At 54.2% G+C, this 24544-nt stretch overlaps 1 protein-coding gene across 1 annotated transcript in view; it reads right to left on the bottom strand.

Annotated features, from left to right (window-relative positions):
* Positions 1-24544, bottom strand: part of Lamb3 (laminin subunit beta 3) — a 42836-nt gene that overhangs the window by 1939 nt on the left and 16353 nt on the right. The window contains exons 4-22 of the mRNA XM_051148169.1: positions 22897-23011; positions 22349-22422; positions 19148-19339; positions 17547-17610; positions 16673-16866; positions 14585-14705; positions 13840-14028; positions 11735-11890; positions 10981-11177; positions 10476-10587; positions 9398-9776; positions 7609-7769; positions 7303-7520; positions 6904-7101; positions 6472-6616; positions 2575-2782; positions 2006-2147; positions 1533-1709; positions 688-841 (exon numbers count right to left, since the gene is read on the bottom strand). Coding sequence (XP_051004126.1) covers positions 688-841; positions 1533-1709; positions 2006-2147; positions 2575-2782; positions 6472-6616; positions 6904-7101; positions 7303-7520; positions 7609-7769; positions 9398-9776; positions 10476-10587; positions 10981-11177; positions 11735-11890; positions 13840-14028; positions 14585-14705; positions 16673-16866; positions 17547-17610; positions 19148-19339; positions 22349-22422; positions 22897-23011 — 3196 coding nt within the window. The remainder of the gene's footprint in view (positions 1-687; positions 842-1532; positions 1710-2005; positions 2148-2574; positions 2783-6471; positions 6617-6903; positions 7102-7302; positions 7521-7608; positions 7770-9397; positions 9777-10475; positions 10588-10980; positions 11178-11734; positions 11891-13839; positions 14029-14584; positions 14706-16672; positions 16867-17546; positions 17611-19147; positions 19340-22348; positions 22423-22896; positions 23012-24544) is intronic.

Genomic DNA, 24544 nt, shown 5'->3' with positions numbered 1-24544 from the left:
GGGGCAGTGAGGAGCCATGCTACTGTCTCCTCAGATTCCTCACCTACCTTCCTCTCTCCTTCTGGGTGTGAGGCCAGTCCCACCCTCAGAACAGCGCTCTTCCTCCTCACCCCGTCATCCATCACCCTAAGGTCCCACACCACCCTCCAGCTCCTCCCTTCCTCAGCTCTTATCTCTCTGAATGTCTCTCTCTGGCATTGATTGTCCTCTGAGGCCCTAGAGATCCGTGTCCTTATCACACACGTGTGTGTCACTAAACAGCAAAGCATGCACTTCTAGGGTAGCAGGAGAAGAGGCCCCAGCTGGGCTGTGAGCTTCTCTGGGCTGGGCCATGTCACCTGCACATCTCAGCACTCCTGCAGCCTCAGCCCATGTGCTAGCTGCTCAGTACGTGTTGGCTGCTCTCGTTCCCTTAGCTCTGCTGGCTTGGCTCCAACAAGAGTAAGTTTTAGGCGTACCAGGTGGGATGTGCTAGTGAGATGGCTCAGTGGATAAAGGCACATGCTGCCAAACCTGAATTTGATCCCTAGAACCTACAAAATGGAAGGAGATAGCCACCTCCTCCAAGGTGTTCTTTGACCTCCACTCGTACATATGTGCACACATACACACACACAAAAATATATATAATTTGAAATTTTTAAAGAAGTCCTGCACGGCCACTCCATGTCCCTGGCTCCTGCTCACCTTTCATTTTGTCCATCATTTTCGTGGTCTCCTCAAAAAGCTCCTCAGCCTCCGTCTTGATGCTCAGAATCTGACTGCCTTGCTCACCCAGCGTCGGACTCTGACCCAGCTGGTCCTTCAACTCTGTATACTTTCGCTTGAGTCTCTCAAAGCCCTGGGAAATGTAGGCCATTCTCAATGTCACCATGAACATAAGCTAAAGTCCTAAATGCCAGTGGCTAACCGTCATCAGCCAAGTCAGCACACGGCCTTCCATATCCCCGAGGCCTGGGTTTGCCTTTAATGCCTTGCCCTATCACTGAGTCCCAGAGGATATCGTAAAGTTTCCTTCCCTCCTGGTGTGTCAAGACTCAGCTTACCTGCCTGGCACAAAATGGCAGGCTAATATCAAGGTACGCTAGCAGCTTTGTCATTGGACCAGGGTTCCATGTGCCTGACCTGGGCACAGCAAGTGGTACTACCTGAGACACTGAAATGGCTCTTTGACTTCTTTGTCCTGGTTCTGAGTAGGACGGAGCCCAGGGTGTCCGTCCAAGCCATGAATATCTCACCAGGCTGGAGACTCAAGAGATGAGCTCCAAAGTGGGTACCAAGAAACGCATTGTGGACATGAACTTGGGCCTGGGCATAGGCCATTACCTCGTTCATAAACAGAGTATCTTGGTCATTCCTTGTGTTTTGAGCCAGCTACCCAGAGCAGCAGGGGTGGCTAGATTCAGACACAGGCAATGCTTGGTAATGACTGAGCCATTCTGCCTCTGCCCTGCATGGTCGTATAAGACTTCTACTGCTCAGGAGCCTCTCTTTGGTTCTGTGTGGCTGCAATGGCTCGGTCCTCTTTGTACCTCCTGGGCACTCAGTGCCTGCTTGCTGGCACCCTCTGCAAGCTGCTGGGCCTGCATTGCCTGGGCCTGCTCCTCCTGGGCCCGGCGGCGGAATTCTTCCATCCGTGCCCAGAATCCACTCATCTGCTCCTTCATACCTGTCACCAGCCTTTCAGCTGGCACCAGGACCTGCTGGACCTGTGTGGAAAGGCAAAGAGATCAGGGTTCATGTTGGGTCTCACAGGCATCAAGGGGCCCCATTCTCCTATCTTCGGGAAGGAAAGCCTTCCCGACCATGGCACCTTGACTCCAGGCTACCAGCCGAGTGGTACCCGAGCTTTGTCCTCCACCATCTCCACTCACTTCATCCCCAGTGCAACTCAGAGACTAGGCAAGACCTCCAGTGTTGTACCTAACCAGGCCACACTCTGGCACCTTCAGTCTTGCATCTAGACCTATCCATTCCCAAAGGCGGGGAGCCCCAGTGGCCTGACCTCAGCAACCCTCTCCTGGATGAGCCGGAGAGAGCGGCCAGTGCCCTGCATCGTGTCCTGAGCTTCCTGGAGAGCCACGGCACCCTGCCGGAGGTTCCCGGCCACATCGTCAACCTGCCCTTCCACAGCCTGGGCCCGGTTTCTGAGCAAAGGAAGAAGAGAGAGAATAAGTAAGTGGTTGGCAGATGAACAGATATGAGCTCAGGTCACACACCAGGCCTGGAGAACATCCTTCTTAGCCCTGCTCCTCCTGACCAAACCTCGGCACCTTTCTCACACAGTGGTAGTGGGAGGTTTCCAGGGTTCTTGACCTGTATTAGACAAGAGAAGCCTTAGCTCTCTCCGCACAAGACCCACCCAGGGGACACGGCAGGTAAGCACACTCTCTGGACACAAGTACGGGGTCATGCGAATGCAAATGTAGCCTTGGCCCTGCAGATGGCCTGGCTTCCCTGGCCGTGGCAAGGCCCTCTCCTGTTACAGCACCTGTACCTCTCTCCCAGCCACAGAGTTGGGAGGCAAACACAAGCCCAATGCCATAGGGAAGGCACTGGGGCCAGTGGCCGTACCTGGCCGCCTCAGCCTCAGCCCGGAGCCTGTGGGCCCGCGCGATGTCCTGCTTAGTCTGGGACAGCACCAGGTCCACATTGGGGAGCCTGGCAGCGATAGCCTGGATCTCTTTCATCTTGCGCAGCACTGTGGCAGAGTCAGTGGGCAGCCAGAGAGCCAGTACTGCCTCACTGACCTCTTGGATGGTGGCTGCATCTGTGTCAGGGTCTGGAAGACAGCCAAGCAAGATATCATATTGGAGCCCCGCCCCTCCTCAGCTCCTCCAGGATCAGCAGCCTTCCTCTTCCCGCCCCCTCTCCCCCCGCCAGGCTCCTCCAGGATCAGCAGCCTTCCTCTTCCCGCCCCCCCTCCCCCGCCAGGCTCCTCCAGGATCAGCAGCCTTCCTCTTCCCGCCCCCCCTCCCCTTCCTCAGCTCCTCCAGGATCAGCAGCCTTCCTCTTCCCGCCCCCCCTCCCCCGCCAGGCTCCTCCAGGATCAGCAGCCTTCCTCTTCCCGCCCCCCCTCCCCCGCCAGGCTCCTCCAGGATCAGCAGCCTTCCTCTTCCCGCCCCCCCTCCCCCACCAGGCTCCTCCAGGATCAGCAGCCTTCCTCTTCCCGCCCCCCCTCCCCCGCCAGGCTCCGCCAGGCTCCTCCAGGATCAGCAGCCTTCCTCTTCCCGCCCCCCCTCCCCCGCCAGGCTCCTCCAGGATCAGCAGCCTTCCTCTTCCCGCCCCCCCTCCCCCTCCTCAGCTCCTCCAGGATCAGCAGCCTTCCTCTTCCCGCCCCCCCCTCCCCCGCCAGGCTAGGTACCACTCCCGGGGATGTTGCTGTAGCCCCTCTGTATTGTTTCCCCAAGAGCCCTGCTCCTCCTGGCCAAACCCAGGCGCCTTTCTCAGATGGTGGTAGTGAACCAGCTCCAGCATTCTTGCCTTGTATTCTACTGGGCTGGGAGTGGGGGGGAGGTGAGGGATGTGGGCACAGCTGTGGCAGCTAAGTGTCTGGTGCCACAGGAAGCTGTGGGCTTGGAGGAGGAGGTGGTGCCAAGCAGCTGGCAGCATACACACAATCAGCTCCAAATTGGAGGGAGCGGCCAGGAATTGGAACTGCTTCCTCGGCAGTAAGACCCCCTTCCCTGCACGCCCTCCCTCTTCAGGCCCAAGCGCTCATCGCTGCAAAGGAGGGAAAGGACTACCACTTTTTCCTGAAATACCACTGTCACCACAGGCAATGGAATCTGGAACCAGCATTCCTAGCGTCTTTCCCCCCAGCACACAGCATGCCCCCCCCACCCCATGAGAACATTCACCTTACTACTTTGTCTCTCTCTTCCCCTCCCACACCCCCTCAGTTTGAAACCTCTGAAAATAGGGACTGGATTTTGTCCCATTTGTGCCCCAGACCCCAGCTCAGGCTAGGCATTTGGAGATCCTTTGCATTTGTGAGGTACATGAAAGACTGAAAGGGAACTTGCTCTTCACTGTTCAGGCTACCTGGGTTCAGTTTCCTGACCTGAGAAATGCCCTGAGTGACCACACACACCACCACCACCACCACCACCACCACCACCACCACCACCACCGGTTAGCAAGAGTTTTTACAAAGTGTCTCAGAGAGAGACCGAAGAGAGACGTGCAGAGGTGATGCCTTCTTATCTCTCAGCTGCTTTTACAGATATTACTCTGCAAAGAAGCATCTACCGCCCCCAGATAGTTTATCCTGGCCTGAACTCCTCTGGGGTTCTGAGACCAGCCTCTCTTCACAGACAGCAGGTGACATAGGTCCCATCTCTGCCTCCTCTCCACACCAGGTAGAAGGGCCTTTCAGGGAGAAAGGAGACAGGATGTCCCATGCTATGCCACAGCACACCACAGGAGCCCAGGGTGCAGCTGCATTCCCTGGGGAATCCTGGCCACGGAGATGCCACCCTCCTGGAGCCCAGCGCCCTGCTGTCCGAATGGGGCCGGATGGACATCTTTCTCAGAAAGCTCCCCACCAGGAACACAGCCCCGTCCAAATTAGGTACTTCCTGTGTTTTGCACAGCGCACTCCGTCTGTAACCTTCTGAGGCAGAGTAGGCTCGGTAAGCATCAGCATGCTCAGCACGCACAGTTGAGGCAAAGATCCAGCCGGAGTCTACCCCAGCCCTTGTGGAACTCAGAATGTAGTGGGAGCAAGAGATACATAAAAGATGAAGCATCACCCTGGGTATGCACTGGGCTAGGGGTAGGGCCACCTCCCCAGAGCCAGGGAAGCTTCCTAGAGGGCTGGCCAACCTGAGAGACATCTTAGAGGGGAAATGGAAATTAGTCAGGTCAGAAGAGGCAGTGGAAGAGAAAGAATACAGTGAGGGAAAAAATATCAAAAGGAGCCACTTGAGTGTGTGTGTGTGGGGGGGGTGTGCATGCGCGTGTGTCAGCACCGCCCGCAGCTGGACACCCTCAGGCAAGTTGCTTAACTGCTGTGCATTCCTCACATGGGAAGTGGAGGTAATAGCAAGACTCAGCCATGGTGTCTGGGCTAGGGATGCAATACAAAGGCCTTCGAATGCGGCCTATACTTAGCAACCACTCCACAAGCCCCAGCTGAGAACTTCCTCTAACTCCACCTGCAAAGGCACGCTCCTCCCTCCTCCACAGGCCTGCCGCTCGCTCCCCTCGTAGTAGCAGCTGAGACTAGGACCTCCTGCCATGGGTCTGCAGACTACAGTTCACCAAGTGGTGCCTGCAAGAGCTCTTTTGGGGTCCCACCCACAGTCAAGTCTCTCTCAGGCCCATCCTCCCCTCTACCCCTGTACTCACCACAGGCCCTGACTTGAGCTGAAAGGGAGGAAAGGCCTGGAAGCTCTTGCTTGCCTGCTCCCAGGGGCTGAGCCCAAGCTACACAGAGGAAAAAGTCAGCCCCTCCCAGCCTGAGCCCGGCCAGGCTCACGTAAACACAAGATGGCTACTCAGCCTCAAGCCCCAAACTTGGTTGTCCTTTAGTCCTTATGTGTCAGGCGTCTTTGCCTAAACTGCCATAGCGTGCTCACAGGGCTGTGTGGACCCCTCCTGGACTTGAGTACCGTCTACTGCTCCATGCACGTACAGCTGTCCACACTCAGGAGACAGCTGTGCCCTAACCGGGGTGAAATACACTGCAGTGGTAGCATGAGCCACTGCTTGTTGAGCGTAGCTCTCGACTCATATCAACCAGGCTTCCAGCCCAGCAAAGTCCTGCCAGGGACCTGAGCGCTAACAATATGAACTCATGCTCCAGAGGCACCTTTAATTTGTCAAGGCACATTTTACAGCAGTTACTCAGTCCTCTGAGTAAACTTGTGGGGTACTACCAACCCCACTCTCAAGGGAAGGATAAGGCCAAGAGAAGCAGCCTTGCCCAAGTCAAGTCCCTTGAGGCCCCTAGACCACCGAAGAAGAGAGTTCGCTTTTTTATTCACACACACACACACACACACATCTTGCTCTCCTAGAGGCACACTCATAGTGGACTGTACAACCACTTCTGAGTGGAGGGATGAATGAGAAAGGGGAGGAGGAGTACAAAGAGACTGCAAAAAGCCTCTCTGGGGAGGTGGCGCTGAACACTGTAGCCTTGGAACCATTTATCCCAGGCCAGCAAGGGTCACTGAAGGACCCTGCAGCAGGCAAGGGCTTGACAAGTTCAAAGATATACAGTGGGTAAGGGAAAGAGAAACATAAAGCCACAGGGAGGAGATGGACAGAAGTCAAGAAAGGACCCCGTGTTCATCCAACAAGGTGGGGAAGTTGGAGGAAGGGCAGGAGGGTGACAAAATCAATAGCCCAAAACCAGACAGGAGAGAGGGCCAAGTGAGAGGGCAGCAGGCATGGTGAGGAGGCAGCGGTGGGCTAATGAGGGGAAGACCGGAGCCAGAGCACCCGCAGGGAGGGCCAGCTCACCCGTGAGGAAGCCCCGGACCTGCTGGATGAGGAGCCTTGTGCGCTGGACATCTTCCTCCATCTGCAAGCGGCTGGTGCTCACCTGAGTCTCAAGGCGCTGGGCATCTGATTGGACCCTTGATGCCGCTTCCTCAGCTGCCCTGATCTGAAACACAGCATGGGTCAGAAAGGGACAATGCCTCCAAGGAGCTTTTTGGGACCTCGCAAGGAATCCGAGAGGCACCCTCTTCTTGGTACTTGGAACCAATGCCATCTGCCAATGGTATTCATGTCAGACTTTAAGAGAAAGCCCAAGAGATCGGCTCCAAATTTTACTTGACACTTGCTGTGAGGCATCGGAGGACACGTCACATGAGGTCTCTGGGCTTCACCCTCCTAAGTATAAAATGTGAGCTCCCTGTGACACTTACTCCCGTACTTCGTGAGACCTACCATCATCCTGGTCTGCTGGAGCTGGGAGTTGAAGCCCCGTAGCTGCTCGGCTACCTGCCCTGCCATGTGGAAGGCTCCTCTGGCTCTGGGCAGGGCTCCCCTGCAGTGAGAGCCACAGACTGTACCATTGTCCTGGGGACACAGCTCTCCAGGGCACATCCCTGGGGTGCAGGCTGTCTGCCTAGAGCTGCCACAGAGCTGTAGAGAGATGAGGGTGTCAAAGAGGGACCTCCATAACCACGCCCTTCTGACACTACACTGCCACACATCTCCATGGCAACCAGAACCACGCTTCCTTGGCAACCCTGGAGGGTGCACACAGCAGGGACCTGGGAAGGAGTCCCTGGTAGGTTCTGAATGGGACAGACTCCAGGTATGAGGGCTCTCGTTCTCAGTCACCTTGTTGATGGTGGGCGCCAAGTCAGGCAGCGAAGCCATCTCCAGGCGCAGGGCCGCCAGCTGGGCTCCTCTGGCTCCTCCTCTCCCAGCCTGCCTCTCCAGCCCCTCAACCTCCTTGCGGCTGTCCCTCAGCTGGCCCAGCAGGCTGGAACTGTCGGACACCTGCTGCGCAGCCCGGGAGGACTGCTCGTAAGCTGTGGTCAGCACGCGGAAGGCTCCTGAGGAAGAGGGTTGGAGGCCTTGGGTAGGGACCTTATAACCCTGGGGAGGGGGGAAGGGGGGAGTAACCAGTGCCCCTGTCCTCACCTGAAGGGTCTGCACTGCTAAGCTTCTCAAATTGCTCCTTCTTGCTCTGGTACATAAGGAGGAGGCGGTGGAAGCTTCTGTCCAGATTGGCCAGGTCCCCAGAGAAGGGCTCCATCTCCTCCTGTAAGGGTAGGTCCAGCGGCAGGCCCTGAAGAGTCCGCCTGAGACAGAAGGATATTTGCTGAGACAGGGAGAGGCTGTTACCAAGCAGGCTGCTGGGGGAGAGACCTTCCACAAGGGTATGGGGGCAATGAGGGGCTGGGAGTCCACATACCAATGAAAATTCTACCTAGCCTTGGCTGGGACAAGCTAGAGCCAGGGCACAGCGTACCCACATCTCTGCAGGTGGCGCTGTGAAAGCTCCCTCCTTGACTTCTGTCAGCATGACATGGTGCTCACCTCCTTCTCCTCTGTGCCCTAGCTGCTCCTGGCTTCGGTGAAGAGAACCACCCTGCTGCATCCCTGGGCTAACTTCATCTCTCACCTTATGTTTGGAATGGCTCCCACTCTGCGGCTCAGCCCTCCCCCGCAGAGCTCCAATCCCACTGCATGTGGATCGGCCACTCCTATCCAGCAGAGGCTCGGGAGCCACTCCAGGCCCTGGGTCCTGAGCTTAGGAGCCAGAGGCGCTCTGTCCTCACGCCTCATGCTCTCTGACACACTGTCACATTTTCTGTGGTACACATCTCTACCATACAACCTTGCTTGGGCATAGCACACCGCTGCAGGGCCTACAGAAACACAGCACACTCCTAGGATGACCACCTGGGACTAGTTGCCTAGAGATGTAGGTCATATAGCCTTCCCCTGTGAAGACTGCCACGGCCCACCCCCACCCCTACGAGAGTCTTAGCTCCCTCACGTACCCTATGTACCCCACATCACCATTTACAGGGCAGGTGTCCTAGTCAGCCTTTGGCATGTGAAGACCGTGTCTTAATATTTTAATGTCCCTGGTTACTTGCACAATACTTGGATCCTATTAGGTACTGAAAAGCCTATTTGAAAGGGCTGGGAGATAGCTTAGTGGGTAAGAAAGCTCGGTCTGCAAAGATAAAGACCTGAGTTCAGATCTTCAGTGCATACACTGAAAGCCAGGCATGAACAGTGAGCCTTGGGGCCAACGGGAGACCCTGTCTCAAGGCACTACATCATACGGTGACACCAGGAGACACCCAGCATCCTGCTATGGCCTCTGTGTACACATGTACCTGCACACTCATGTGCGTACACACACACACACACACAACTCATTCCAACAAGCTGAAGCTCATCCATAGAGGCCCCAAACCCCATACTTCCCAGGATATCTGAACACCCCCATGAGTAACACTGCCTCTTTCTTATTCTTTTTGGGATTGGCACCATCCATCCACCAATACTCAGGGAACACAAGCTAATTATAGAAGCTCCCAGAACTTGAGCGCCCGAAGAAGGCGCCTCTGCTGGTAGGAGGGGGTGTGGGTGGGACTGCTTCCATTCTAAAGACAAATTCAGAGATATTTTTAGTGCCCTGTCTCTTGGGTGCCCTCTGCCAAGGTGACTAATCCGGGGCTGACTATCCCATTGGCAGTGCAGGCTCAGGAGGAACACTGGGCTCAGGCTCTGGGTCCATGCCTGCATAGCTCACTACATCTGTGCCTGTCTCTGCATGGAAGCAATGCTGCCACTCCACCTCCACAGACTGGATGCGTGCAGAAATGCCCCGTGGGCTGGAATGAACCAGCATGGTCCTCACCCAAATCCACTGGCAGGATTCCTCCAACAGCTTAGCAGGAAAAGGACCTACCTGATAGACAAGATGGCATTTGTCACCTGAGCCACATCCTGCTCTGTGACAGAAGTGTCACCTAGGATCTGTCTGATCTGCTCAATCTTGCTGTTGGCGTCTAGCAACCGAGAGGCCAGGCCATGGTCCTCCCGACCTGTCCCCGCCCACAGGCCTTCGGTGGCATTACGGAGACTGCCAAGGCGCCGAGCCTGCTCCTGGAGATCCGTGTCATAGGTCTGGAAGCAAGAGTGGCAGGCCACGCATACTGGGTAGTGGTTGCAGTAGCCTCGCTGGCACTGGTCACAGCGGGGCCCCATCAAGCCAGGGCGGCAGAGGCAGCGGCCTGAGGCTTTGTCACAGCCAGGACCCTCAGTTCCTCTGAAGTCGCAGTCACAGGCTACAGCAGGGGGAAAAAATGACACTCAGAGGCTGGGGGTGGGGGGCGCCAGGAAGAGGAAGGAGCTTGGTGAGGATGAAAACACTGGGTCTGCTTAAGTGAAGTGGGAAGGCAGATGACGGCAGCTGGAGCCAAAAGCCAGCCTTGACAGTGACTGACAGAAAGCTTGTCCTCTGCCCCACCGCATGCCAGGCATGTTCTGAGTTACACATTTACATGCATGGGAACCCAGTTGATCAGCACACCCACTGTGCATTCACCCTCTGATTTCCTGCTTCTGAGGCGCAGAAGTGGTCAGTTCATGGCACCTCCCCCGTCAGAGGAAGAAGTGTGGAAGGAGAGCAGGTTGCTCAGGCCCTGCAAGGCACAGCCGGGACCAATGTTGGCTATTAGATTCTAGTCCCATGCCATTGCTGACATATAAGCCCTCCAGGGAAACACGCCAGTCCCCCTCAAGACCCATTTTATCCATTGCTGCTGGCCACTCTCTCAGGCAAGGCCCCTCCTGGAGTGTGAGGACCATCTTTGCTAACCTGATCCAGGCACAAGGAGGCCAGGCAGTCTTCAAGTGTAGATACACCTTGGGCTGCCCAGGCTTTCAGTACAGGAGGCTCAACCATGTCAAGGCCCTCCGCCAAGCGCCTCATACACTCCACCCCTCTACATGCCTGCCATCTGGCCACATAGTTAAGCACCTACCTCGGCACCCCGTGGTCACGTCTCCATAGGTCCTGTCAGGACACTGACGAATGGCTGCAGAACTGCACGTCAGGCCACCAAACCCTTCCCGGCAAGGACACTGCCCTGTAAACTGAATACAGAGAACACCATGGGAGACCTTTCCAGTCTCTACCTGGCCTTGCTTCTGGGGACTGTGCCCCAGACTTGTGCTCTATAGGCCGGTGTTCCCCAAAACTAGGGCTCCCACTCCAAGACAAGCCTGAAGTCAAGTCCCAGACCTGAACTGCAAAAAGTGTCGGGGACAAGCCTGGTCCACCGCTGACAACTGCAGAGGGAGGGATGTCTGGTGGCCTCTCACGGGGGAGAGGGGAAAGATATAGCCTTGCCTGACTATAGGAAGACCAGAGAACAGTGTAAAGTAGGGAGGGAGGGGAGGGGGGAGAGAGAGAGAGAGAGAGAGAGAGAGACTAGAAGGCAGGACCCCTCTGTGATTGCAGAGCCCGTGGGTCGATGCCACTCATACCTGGTTGCACTGGGGGCTGAGGGAGTTGCGTGGGTCACAGGCACAGGGTTCGCAGCCCCGGCCACTGGCCAGCTTCCAGTGGGAAGGGGCGCACTGATCACATTTGGGGCCCACCACATTGGGCAGACACAAGCAGCGCCCACTTTCCTCCTCACAAGGCATATCTCGTCGGGCACCTAAGATGCTGCAGTCACAGCCTGTGGGAAGGAGGGCCAGTGAGCACAGGAAGGGGTCCCACAGAGAGGCTGGCCTCAAAACACATGCTCCAGAGAGGGCCCAGCCCTGGAAAAGCGTCTGGCCTCTGACTTTCTTGAGAGAGTGGCCTCGGGGACCCAGCCTACCAAGCCCTGCCTGGCACTGCTTCTGGGCACTGTGCCCTAGACTCCTCTCACTCTGCAGACAGAACCTAGAGCGAATGCAGAGCTGGTACATCCACCAAAAGTTGAGTTCTGCTGTGAGATCAGTCTGAAGTCACAGGGCCTGTCCTTGTGCATAACATCGCTGACTCATAAGGCCACTGCAACTTCTGGCCACCTGGCAGTTTGGCCTCCAGCCTGCCCACCCTGGCGCTGGCGGACTCAAACCCACCTTCCAACCCAGGCCTGTGCTGCCACTTGCTGGAGGACAGTGGTGCAGCACACAGTGCCTGGAGCGGGATTTCCTTTGAAGAGAACACTTCAAGGACAAGGCTTGGTCCCACGGTCCACACAGCCCACCTCATGCCGCACCCCACCTTCCCAGGCCCTCTACTCACGGTGGCAGCCCTGTGGGTTGGCAAAGGTGAGTCCGGTGAAGCCAGGCTTGCAAAGGTCACAGCGTTCTCCCTGCACATGCTCTTTGCACACACACTGGCCCGTCAACGGGTCACAGGGAGCTCCTGGGACTGCCCCATCTGGGTCACACTCGCAGGCTGAGAGGCAGGAACAAAGGAAAATCAGAGGTCAGAGCAAGTGCCAGGACAGCCTGCTCCAAACCCTGTCCTGACCCAAGCCAAGCCAGACCCATTGTACTTGTCTTGCCATCTGACACAGGATAAAAAGCAATTTCTTCTGAGTAATAAATGGTGGGGCAGTGCTTGGCTCCTGTTAAGGACCACACTCTTGTTTCTGTGCTTATCACTTCTTGAGTGCCCTCACAGGCCGCCCTGCCCACTCCATATGATGCCTCCACAGGCAGGAGCTGCCATCCAGGTGAGGACACAATGCTTGCAGGTGTGACATACTAGAGAGTGTCCTGGGAGTGGGGAGGCAGGGCCAGACTCGGATTCTCTCACAAGTTCCAGATGCAGACACTGGCCCGCTGCCTAGCTTCTCCTGCCTGCTCCTTGACTCCGTCGTGCCTTTCAAAACTCAAGGCTCCTTTGTCCAAAAGGCTTTTTCTGATCAAACTGGCCTCAAGCACTTGTTCTATCCTGCTTGCCTTCTCCTAGGTCAGTGGTTCTGACCTAGCGGCGACACCTTTGGGGGTTGAAGTGCCATTTCACAGGGGCCATATATCAGATGTCCTGCATATCGGATATTTACAATCATAACAGTGGCAAAATTACAGTTATGAAGTAGCAACAAAAATATGTAGGCTCAATTTTCTTAATAATTATATTTTATTACAAACTTATTAACCGAGAGGACCTCACTTATAACCTGACTAACCTAAATAATAGGAAAAGGAGATTAAAGAACACAATAATGGCCAAGTATGGTGGCGCATGCCTTTAATCCCAGCACTTGGACAGAGAAACCCTGTCTCAAAAAACCAAAAAAACAAACAAAAAAAAAAAAACCAATAATGAAACCATAAGGATATCAGTTCTGAGAAACGATTGTCCTGGCATAATCAGCAGGATTTCTTCTGCTGGAACCCGGAGCCTCAGCTGGAGCCAGGAACCTCAAAGCCTTCCCTCGAGCAATTCTTTATAGGAGCGTCTCAAAGTGGGGTGATGAACAGCCAAAACTATGCCAAGTCTCCAAAGGCCCCGCCTCCTGTTTTTGGCTTACATTTATACCTCCTCTGAGAATTTGTTCAAGGATGTTTTTCTGCTGGTTAACAACCAATCTCCCTCACATGGTGGTTTGACTTCTAAGGGGATAAACATCACCTGTTCTCTCACAAGTCTTTTTCTCATCCCCCCACTTGTGATCTAAACAAAAACATGTTTATCTCTCCTTCAAAAATACTTCTACAGTTGGAGATCACCACAACACGAAGAGCTGTGCTAAGGTTGAAAACCAGTGTCCTGCGTGAATCCAGGGGCCCAACGGCCATGCTAAGCCATTTCACTCATTTAATACTCAACCACAGCAATCTGCCCATTATTGTGCTGGGGCCAGCAGGTTAAAATATAATCCTCTGGAGGAGTTCTCAACGTTGGGGAAACAGAACTCAAGAGGTATGTCCTTGCAACCCTCGGTTTCATAATGTGTGTGTGGCTCCAAAGGCCAGATCTGTGATTGGCTTTTCTTCTTTCTCTCTGTACCCAAAACAAAGGCTGTAAACTGATCAGCAAGTGCACTGCTTGATGGTCCAGAGACCAGCGAGGGTATGCGACTCTTTCAGTAGAGCACAGCAAAGTTAAAACATGGCATATGCCTTTAATCCTAGCACTTGGGAGGCAGAGGCAGGTGGATATCTGTGAGTTCGAAGCCAGCCTGGTGTACAAAGTGAGTTCCAGGACAGGCAGAGAAACACTGTCTTGGAAAAAGAAAAAAGAAAGAAAACACCAACAACACAACAACAAAAAGAATAATCTATAGGTCCTTCCTTGAGACCAAGGCTTCATTGCTTCCTGATGGCTTCCCTGACCCCAGGGACAAGCTGGGGGGAATGGAGAGAGAGCAAACCGTCCCTGAAGCCACTACTCACGAATACACGTCTCCTGAATGGGAGCACCGGGTCGTCTATTCCGGAAATAGTGTAGCTGACAGCGCTCGCAGTTCTTGCCCTCGGTGTGGTGCCGGCAGTTGTCACACACGCCTCCACTTGTCCCCCCACTGGCAGCAAACACAGCTGGGTCGAAGTGGCAGGTCTCCGAGTGGCCATTGCAGTCACACCCTGGACGGGGAGATCCGTGGTTGACTTCATGGGGCAGCAACGGACCATCACACCACGGCAAGCACCCAAGTGGTATCAACTCCGCAAGACGTAGAGCAGGGAAGTGGGGGCCCAATTTCAAAGGAAGCTGGGGAGGGCTGCACGGCCAGGAAGAGGGCTGAGGGGACAAACACTCGGGCCTCCCAACTCTCTGTATGGAACAGACTCCTGAAGAAAAGGAGGCCCTCACATGCAACTCTAGCCCTCAGTAGAGTCGCAGACGGGCCCCTGCCACTCTGTGATCTGCACAGACAAAGGCTCTGTATCCAAGGACCATTGGGTATAGGGATGTGACCACTGGGATCCAGATGTGTCTAACACAGATCAAGGAGCCTAGAGGGGCGTGGCTCTCCCATGGCTGACAGAACAGTGGTGGAGGTGGTGAGGAGATTCCACCCCCACCCCAAGCCAGTTTCTACATAAGCAACAAAACCAGACTCCCGGTGTCCCAGGTAAGAAGCAGAGGGTCAGCCCCCATCCCAGCTGCTGCAGACAGGTGTTGTCCCCAGGCTCCTACTCTGGCACTCATGGGCGTCCTGGCCTTCTGCAGGTCCCCATGGCCGGTTGTTGTAGAAGGGGGTGCAGCGCTCACAGTTGGGGCCAGCCGTGTTGTGCTGGCAGACGCAGACATCGCTGACCTGGAAGAGGAGCCAGCCAGTGATTTTCAGAAACAACTTATACAGGGAAGCTTGGGGGCTGGATGTGCCCACTCCCCGCAGACCAACATGCTTGTCCCTGGGGGCCTGGACACATGCCCTTCCAGGACACCACACTTAAATGCTTCAGCCTTCTCCCAGGGCCTGCAACACTGTGGTGGCCTGTATGTGAGCACACATGCTGTGTGCCTGTGAGAGGCCAATGCACATGTATGTGGTTGTGTCTGTATGTTTGTTTGTGTGTGTGCCTGTGCATGTGTGCATCCTAGAAAGGGTTTCACAGGCTCTTCCATGCTCCCTGATATCTGTAATGTACAGGCCAGGGCTCCGTGGAAGGTCAGGGACATGGTGCTAATAGACTCCAAAGGCTGGCGCGCTCTCTGCAGCTTCATTCTGGCAATCCATGACTAAGCCGTTTGGCTGGTGGAATATGCATGGTGAGTTGTTACTAGACTCATTAAGATATAAAAATAGAACCACTATTGTATGCTAATTGCCTCCCCCAGTTAAGCCCCTCCTCCACAGCCTGGCACTCAGGGACCTGTTCACTCTCAGCTCCTCTCCCCCTCCCTGCCATAGTTGAATCTTTTGCCATGCCCTGTGTAAGCTGGCATTTCCCACTGGCCAATCCTAATGGGGCTTTTGCCTGCCATGGTTGCTTTCCGCATTCTCTAGACAAGTGGAGCGTGTTATCCTTCCTTCCTAGGCCCATCCAGGTCCCCTGACCTCCACAAACGGCAGCACTGGCTGCAGGCATGGTCACCTGTGGGTGTTGTACAGACACCAGAGCCCTGACCAAGCCCCATTCGAACTTTGAACCTCACAGACAAGGTTGAGAGTTGCTCCTCACACCCTGCATTCCTCCTGCTCAGCCTCAGGCTCTCCTACTCCACCTCCTTGCCCTGAGAGAGTCTGGAGGTTCCCTCTGGGTTTCTCCGCAGCCTCCTGCAGGAACGGGCCCAGGAGTAGACAGGGCAAACACAGAGCCGCTCTCTGCACAAACCCTCTGACTTCCTCCTGCCCCTCTGCCACCAGGCTCAGCACCGTACACCTTTATGTTGGCAAACTGGCACCCTGGGAAAGGCCAGCAAAAGGCCCCAGGCTCCTTCACTACAGCCTCTCTCTCCTCTCCCCAGGGTCATCCCATCTGGGCTGACAGTGAAGCCCCAGAGCGTATTACTATGTGAATGCTGGCTGGTGTCCGGAGTGGACTTTGTGTGCACACTAAGCAGTGACCTCTCACCTGGCCCCACACCTTACTGCCAGGGGAGCAAACACTGGGGCCACAGGGCATCACAGCAGCCTAGAGCTTCAAACATCAGTAATGGAAGCAGAGCATCTGGGAATAGAGCTCCAGACACGTCTGGCTCTCACATCTTACAGTTCATGACAATGTTTTCATATGTACACTGTAGTTTTTATGCTATAGTGATGCTGTTGAGACACAGGTTGAGAGACTTTGCCTCAGTTTTCCCTGTACCCACACATCTACAAGTGGCTAAAGGCTGTAACCAGCCCAAGCTGTAATGCAGACCTAAAGTAAACAGTTTGGATTCCTGAAACAGTAGCTTTGCCTCCATTCCTAAAGAATTACTAAATACCTATGTCCTTTTTGTTTTTATTGTTTGCTTGTTTGGGGGAATTTTTTTTCTTTACAAGATGGTTTGCAGCCCTACTACTCAAACTCACTAAGTAGCTAAAAATGACCTTGAACTCCTATTCCTCCGACTTCTACCTTCTAAGTCTCCTGGGCTTACCAAGTATGCACCACCATGCCCAGCCCCACTCCCTACCCTGCTCTGGCCTTTCACATGCTGAGCTAGTGCTCTGCCATTGAGCTCTGTCACCAGCAATATCCACAACTTAAATTGGGTGGCTGCACCGCTTCATGGGAGGGTCTGCCCTGGTCCCAGGCCTTCCACTCCGCCCTCTGCACCCTGGGTTGTCACCTGCACAGCAGGGGTGGGACCTCTGTGGCGTCCAGGACTGGGGGCACAGTGGTTGGCATGTCCGTGGCAGAAGCAACTCCCCTGTAAACGTAGCTGCGACACTGCAAAGTAGGCGCTGGGTGGATAGGAGCCTCTCTGAGGCACAGGAGGCAGCTTGGTGAAGTTGACTCTGAGGTTTGTGATGTCCCCTAATTCTGAGAGTGGCACCAGCAAGGAGGAGATGGAAAGAAAGACAGGAAGTGAAAGGCCAATGGAGTCTCCTTTCCTACCTTCTCACTATACCACAGATATCCCAGCCCTCAGCTTCCCGCAGCATCCTACCCGCATCCCCGCAGCATCCTACCCGCATCCCCGGAGCATCCTACCCGCATCCCTGGAGCATCCTACCCGCATCCCTGGAGCATCCTACCCGCATCCCCGGAGCATCCTACCCGCATCCCCGGAGCATCCTACCCGCATCCCCGGAGCATCCTACCCGCATCCCTGGAGCATCCTACCCGCATCCCTGGAGCATCCTACCCGCATCCCCGCAGCATCCTACCCGCATCCCTGGAGCATCCTACCCGCATCCCTGGAGCATCCTACCCGCATCCCCGCAGCATCCTACCCGCATCCCTGGAGCATCCTACCCGCATCCCTGGAGCATCCTACCCGCATCCCTGGAGCATCCTACCCGCATCCCTGGAGCATCCTACCCGCATCCCTGGAGCATCCTACCCGCATCCCCGCAGCATCCTACCCGCATCCCTGGAGCATCGTGAGTGGGGCAAGCACTACTCCCCAACCACACTGAAGAAGTAGGAAGGAACTGGGAATTTCCATAACCCTACTGCTCAACTCCAGGACCTTGGGAAAGAGGGAGAGTCAAACCAACCTTGAATCTTTTTACTTTGAGATGCAGAGATACCCGATGCCAAATCCATAAGGTTAAGCTGGACCTGTTCAGGGAGAAGAGTCAGAGCTGCAGAGGACGGACGTGTGCACCACACTCAGATGCTCTGCTCTCCTTCCCTTCTGTCCTCATACCCTTCTCACTAGGAACCTGAGACAGACCATGGCCTCGGGGCCTGATGCCCTGTGTGTGTGTGTGTGTGTGTGTGTGTGTGTGTGTGTGTGTGTGTGTGTTTTGGAACGTACAATCTACCAAGAGCTTCCTGCTACATCATCTATTACAGAGGAGAGTTTGGATGATAATAACTTATTTATTATTAGTTTTAATTTAAGTTTGTTCTTTATTATTGGTATGTGAACATGGTGTGAGGGCGGAGCACATGAAGTGCCATGTCACGTGTGTGGAGGTCAGAGGACAACTGTGTGGAGTTGGTTTTCACCATCTACCTTTACATGGGTTCTCGCCACGCTGGTGTCCTCAGGCTGTCATGGCGAGCACTTTACTCGCTGAGTCATCTCACCAGCCCCAGTGCTAGCGTTTCCCATGAAGTCTACACAACAATGGGTGAGTTTCTAGTGACTGGGCAGGCGTGGATTTCGTGAACGCTCGGTGCTGGCTGCCCTCAGCCCTGAGGAAGCTTTTATCTGGTCTACAAACCACCCATCACATGCGACTTCCCACATATCCCACCAAGTTTTCACTTCAACCCCCTACAAACGAGAAAGAAGCCTTGGACTCTGACCATGGTTAGGGATAAGTGGACACACTGGCTGGGAAAAGATTTCACCAAAGTAGCTATTAGATCAGTGGTTCTCAGCCTGTGAGTTGTGACGCCCTCAGGACAGAATGACCTTTCACAGGGGTCACCTAAGACTATAGGAAAACACAGGTATTTGCATTACTATTCGTAACAGAAAAATTACAGTTATGAAGTAGCAACAAAAATAATTTTGTGGTTGGGGCTCACCACAACATAAAGAACTGTACTCAAGGGCCACAGCTTTAGGAAGGTCCAAAACTACTGTTAGGTGGGCGCAAGAAGATCTGTGGCCACAGGGGGGCAGCATTCAGCCTGCCTGTCACCAGAGCTGCTCCTCCTGGGGAAGAGGAAGCTATAGGCTCCTCTGTGGGGAGTGGACTATGCTTTGGGGAAGAGCCCGAGTACACGGGTAAAATTCTCAGAGACAATTCTGGTGTTTCTGTAGGCAAGGTGTAATTTCCATTGAACATGTCTTTGGAGCTCTGGGTTATTCTTGAATTTTCCTCCAATCTGGCAGACTGATAGATTAAACCAAAAAAATTCATTTTATGGTATATCCTATGAAAAATGAAATTATATATGCTCTTTGCAAACTTGTGCATAAGTAGTCATCCCAAGGTCCTCACAAAAAGGCCACAGAGGGATGTACCCGTGAGGCCCATAGGAGGAAGCTGGGGAAAGTCAGGGCTAATGACGGAGCAGACACGTCCAGGTGTTTCTGGAAGGTCAAAGCAAGATGACCTGAGCTGGCATGCTCTCACTTCCTGCCTGGGAGACACAGGCTTCCTCTCTCTGCCTGCTGGTTCGGGTCTCCTGTACCTACCTTTCCTCCAGTTAAATGCCCATTAGGCCTCTGGGGCAGGAGCCGGCACCGGATGTCCTGCCAGTTTTTAGGCTGGCCCTGGTGGACCTGGGGAAAGGTGCTGGCACAGTCTGTAGCCAGGTACTGGTACACCCTCCAGGTCTTGCCAAAGTCAGAAGAGCGTTCAATCAGCATGCCAGCTGGCATGAGACCCTGGAGAGACATGGGGCAGGGATGTGGATGGGGGTTGAGTGGCTGAGGGAAAGGGGTACCGGGAGTCTCCCATGGGGGGGCACAATTACAGAAGCAGACTCCTGCAATGAGGAGGGAGAAATGAGCCAGCAGCAGCAAGGACTGTGGAAAATGACAGAGATTCGTGATGAGTCCTGTGCTGTAAAACAGTAGCCAGAGCCCCCACACCCTGTGCCCCGTGCCCCACGCCCCAGCCGTGAAGCGATGAGTTTCTCTCCACTGCACCCTGCCGTGGTGCCCAGCCTCCCCGTGGGCCCCAGAGCAACCAAGTGAGCTGGACCCGGAAGTCATAACACCCCCTTTTTCTGTTCCATGCTTCATCTTGGGTGTCTCGTCACAGCGACAGAGCGACCGCCAATATGCCCACCCTTCTCAAATAAACTCTAACTTGACCTTGTGTGCAAAGGTTCTGTGCTCCTTGCTTGGCCCTCAATGAGGCCACACCCTCCTCGTCTTCTGTGGGAAGTCTACCTGTCACTGATGGATGGGGACACTTATCTAACTCGCATCCTGTGTTTCCTAGCCCAGCACCCTGCTCCCTCAGAAACAGCACCACCATTGTTTATTTGTCAGTTTCCTGCTTTCTAGGCAGGGTCTCTCAGCTCACAGTTCCTGTTTGTGAGGGTGGTATGAAGGTGCCATCAGGCTGCCCTGTGAAGTGCAGGGTCACTCACCAGCATGCTGACCTCAGCCATTGATACCCACAGATGTGACAACCAAGACATGTCTCCAGAGACTGCCATACGTCCCCAGTGCCCTGAGCTGCCGCCCCCCCCCCCCCCCCCCCCCCGCCCACACTTTGCCTTCTTGTCCCTGGCTCCTTCCAGGGCCAAGTGCACACTGTTGGGTGAGAGGTGACTTGCAGCCTTCGCACAACCACAGGCATTCACCCTCCACACCCCTGTGGCTCCTCTCGCCCTCTTGCCTGTTACAGGCTTTCTTGCTCCTTGCCCTTAGCTTTGAAGCTTTGAAAGAGCCTTTGCCTAGAATGAGCACCGCCCTTCGCCTGGCTGTGAGGTGATTCTCCGACAACCCCGACCCCAAGGCTAGCCAAGCCAGATGCCCCTCCCAGAATCCCACTGCCTGCCTCCCCGCACTCACTCGCTCGCTCACTCACTCACTCACTCACTCACTCACTCCTCACTCGCTCACTCACTCCGTCTTCTCTGATATACTTAGCATAAGCAGCGTCGTTGTGGCTTCACTTTACAGGTATTTCTGTCCCTCACACCTGATGCCAATTCTACCATACCGTCAGTATTTGCTATGTGTGTGGCCAAACCTGACACATGGATGGGAGACAGCAGAGAAGCAAAAGCATTTAGCCATATCTGAATTAGTGCTGCCTTTCAAAACTGTCACCTTGCAAAACTGGGCATCTGCTCAAACACTGCTGGCGTTTCTCAAAATACCCTGACCTTTTGTAGGGCAGGGCTCTCAGAGCCAACTTCCTCAGCCAGATAAGAAACTGGGTCCTGTTAGAGTCCGCCTCGGTCTCCTCTCAATGCTGGAAAGTCACAGATTTTCCTCATTGTCTCATCTTACTAAGAACTTTATCTTTTTTTTTTTTTTTTTTTTTTGACTATTTCTGTAGAAAAAATAAAATTAAATCCTCTCTGAAAAAAGCACGTGACCTGTCACAAATGGGCGTAACCCCTGCCTCCCAAAGAAGTGCCTCAGAGGAGAGTTTAACACAGGAGGAAGGGTTCGAGAGGCCGCAGCGCTGACGGGATAGTCTGTTCTCCAAGAGGTGTTCTGCCCTGAGCCCTTCCTGTGGGTAGGGAAGTTCTTGGCTGCTGGTTAAACTTGACCTCATCTTCAAAGTTGTTAAAGTAGAGTACAGCAGGGGCCACGAAGGTGGCAGAGCTGTGCTTGCCATGTGAGCTTGAGGACCTGGCCTTAGGTCCCTAGCCCAGGCTTTCTCTCCGTCACTATTGATCTGGCCCACTCCACCGCACACTCTGTGCAGCGATGTCTAGCCTTGGCTCGGTCAATGCAGCAGCCGCTACAGACCGAGACCTCTGACATCCTAAGCCACAGTAAGTCCTGTCTCTACAAACTGGCTGTTCAGAGGATTTTTGTCACAGCAATAAAGCCTGACTCAGTTGTTCCCCACATAGGTGCCTATATTCCTGGTACATTCTACGGATTTCTGTATGTTTATGCATGCATACTGTGTATGCACATGTGTTGGGGGTGCGTGCTCACATGTGAGCAAATAGGGGCTAGAGGTGGTTACTTTCCTCAGTAGCTCTTTGACTTGTTTTTTTGTTTGTTTGTTTGTTGTTTTTTGTTTTTGAGACAGGCATTATTATGGGACCCAGATCTCGCTGATTCAGCTACAACTGCTGGCCAATTAGCCCCAAGATCCACCAGCTCCTGCCCTCCTTCCCTCAGCGCTGGGATCATAGGCTACACCCAGAGCAGTGGAGTACAGCTGATGACTCAGTGAGGGACAGAAGGCCAAGGTGCGGGGAGGCAGAGAAGCAGAGGAAGGGCAGCCCCCAGTGACTGGCTTCTTCTTCCAACCATCGCCTTGGAACAATGCCACAGAGCATCAGTCCGTCAACGCATTGATAGACTGGCTACATCAGAGGCTTCATGATCCAGGTACCACTTGATGACTGGGTCTACCCAATGTGGTCCAAGCCATCCACACATGAGCTATTTCAGGGACAATTTCATATCCAAATCATAAAAAAGCAACGAAGCCCAGTGGAGCTGGGATGTGCCAGAGTAGAGTTGATTAGACAGCTTGAAGATGTTGGCTGCAGAGAGGACCAGCGTCTGCAACTACAGCATAGTCAGGAGAGGGGGCTGGGAAGGAGGCCTCTTGCCTGGTGGCCAGACACCACCTATACAATCTATAATGTAAGATCATAGTGAGTGTCCCTACTCTAAGAGAGGACCCCTGGCATATGATGCCATCCTCCCTGCCCAGGTCCCCTCCTGAGGTCCCGAAGAGCAAACCTTAAAGTCCATCATGATGTCGTGAAGCTGCATCCTCTTGTCCAGGTCCAGCTGCAGAGACACAGGGCTCACATCTGGAAAGGCAAGAAACAGAAGTTTTGGGCAGGATGATCCCTCCCCCACACCCTGAAAGAGGGCCTTGACAGCATGAGCTCCGGCCAGCCAGAACATCTCTAATCTTGACTCTGAGCAACCTCTGGGAAAGGAGTGGACCAGTCGTGTTATACGGTCAAGCCTGTCCTTGTCAGATGGTGATAGCTCACCAGAAGGTCCCACCTTGTCTGTCACAAACAGATTTGTCCCCAAGTCCTTCCACATACCCACCCACAGAGACAAGGGCAAAGTCAAACAGGTGCGATCCCCTCCCAGCACGCCTCCTCACTGTAAGTAAACCCTTTTCCCCATAGCATCCAAGAGAACCCCCCAGAGCAAAGCTAGAAGGTTCTGCCTGCCTGCCTCCCACACCCTTTGCTACAGAAACCCAAATCATCTGGAAGACCTCCATACGCCTCCAGAATCGCAGGCTCCTATGTGTGGCAGGTGCTCACCATTCTGTGACTGCCACCAGCGTGTGGGGCCCGAAGGTGATGCAACGTTCTCCACCCGGTGACTGTTGTAATTGTGAGGCAGCCTCGAGTCACACTTGCAGCACTTCATCTGCCACTGTGGGGAAGGGAGATGGTGGCGGGGCTCAGGGTGGGTCCTCGTGGGGCTCTCTCCTAAGATCCCAGCACAGGTCCCTTTAAGGGACCTGCCCGTGTCAGTAACACACTGAGAAAGATGAATTTCAGGGCTACTGGTCATCGCTTAGTTTAATTCTGTGGCCTTAAAGCAGAGTAGATCAGTGTTGGGGTCGGGGAAGGGGTACACAGTGGTGGAAAATAATCTTGGCCCATGCTGTTGCATTAAAGAGAGCTGGCAGCGGTGTGATGTGGGTGGGAATAAGATGGGAGGAAAAGGCCACGTTGACTTGGCGCCTACTGCGTTAGGAAACAAAGAGAGCAAGGAAATTGGGGCTTCTGCTGCTTGCTCCGTTGTTCCACTTCCCAGGCTATCTTTTTCCTCAGTAAATCGAGTGAGGGATGACTCAGAGCTACTCCACGGTATTTGTTGAGCATGCCTTGTGTGCCAGGCATAGCGCTGGGCTCCAGCAGACAGTTTCTTCTCTAGGAGCCCATATTTGGTTAACATTTCCCAGCACCAGGATGCCTTGTCCACAGGAGAGAAGCCAGCTGTCTTGGTTCCCTTTCCTGTTGCTGTAATAAAATCTCTGACCAAATCAACTTAACAGAGAAAGGCCTTATTCAAGACGTGCTCTGTCCTTGTCAGAGTTCCTCTGACCATCACCGCTGCCTCTGCTACCTCAGAAGGTTTCAAGCCGTCTGTCACAGAGACTGATTCCCAATGCCCAGTGCTCTAAGCACTCACCCACTGCGACTAAAAAAGGGGGAGACAAGGGTGGTCCTTCCCCCCACACCCTCTCCCTAGCCTCAGTGAGCCCTTCTGCCAATGGAGAGAAACAGACCATTATATTGGGATGTCAAGGCTGCAGGAGCGTGAGGCAGCTGTTCATGTCACATCCACAGTCAAAGAGCGAGAGGGAACGCATGCTGCTGCTCAGGGCATGCTCGCCCAGGATCCCAGCCAGACCCACAGTTGACACAATCATGGTAATCCTACACAGGCATGCCCAAAATGATGGACTCATTCTAAAGTCCATCCGGTTGACAACACTAACCTTCACAATCATCTGGCAAACAGTACCACACCTTCCATGGCCTGCATCTCTTTCTGAGTGGGACATGGAACTGAACCATGGAGCTACATGGACAGGCTCCATGTCAAGGCCAGGATAACAGAAGACTGAAGGTGACTAGAGAGGTGGTTTTGTCTCTGAGGCTGTAGCTCTGAGCATCTGTGCAATGCATACTGCTGCCACAGGCACAGCGTGGGCTTGCCAGCTTCCTCAGGCTCCACACACAAAGATCTGCTCTCCCTGAGTAGCCGTAACCCCAAACCCTGCCCAAGAGCACAGCCCAGGCGGCTGAATGTTCACTCACAAGCCCAAGTGAGGCTTGGACGAGACCACTGGGCTCTGCTGGCTCTCCATGCATGCCAGGCCTCTTCTTTCTCCCAATCCTTTCTCATCCACAATCCTCCAGCTACGTGCAGAGAAGAGCACATGCTGCCTGGGCT

Source organism: Acomys russatus, chromosome 6 (genome assembly GCF_903995435.1).
Source record: "Acomys russatus chromosome 6, mAcoRus1.1, whole genome shotgun sequence".
Lineage (NCBI taxonomy): Eukaryota > Metazoa > Chordata > Mammalia > Rodentia > Muridae > Acomys > Acomys russatus.
The sequence above is the reverse complement of the archived record's forward strand: the minus strand, read 5'-3'. Positions and strand labels throughout refer to the sequence as shown.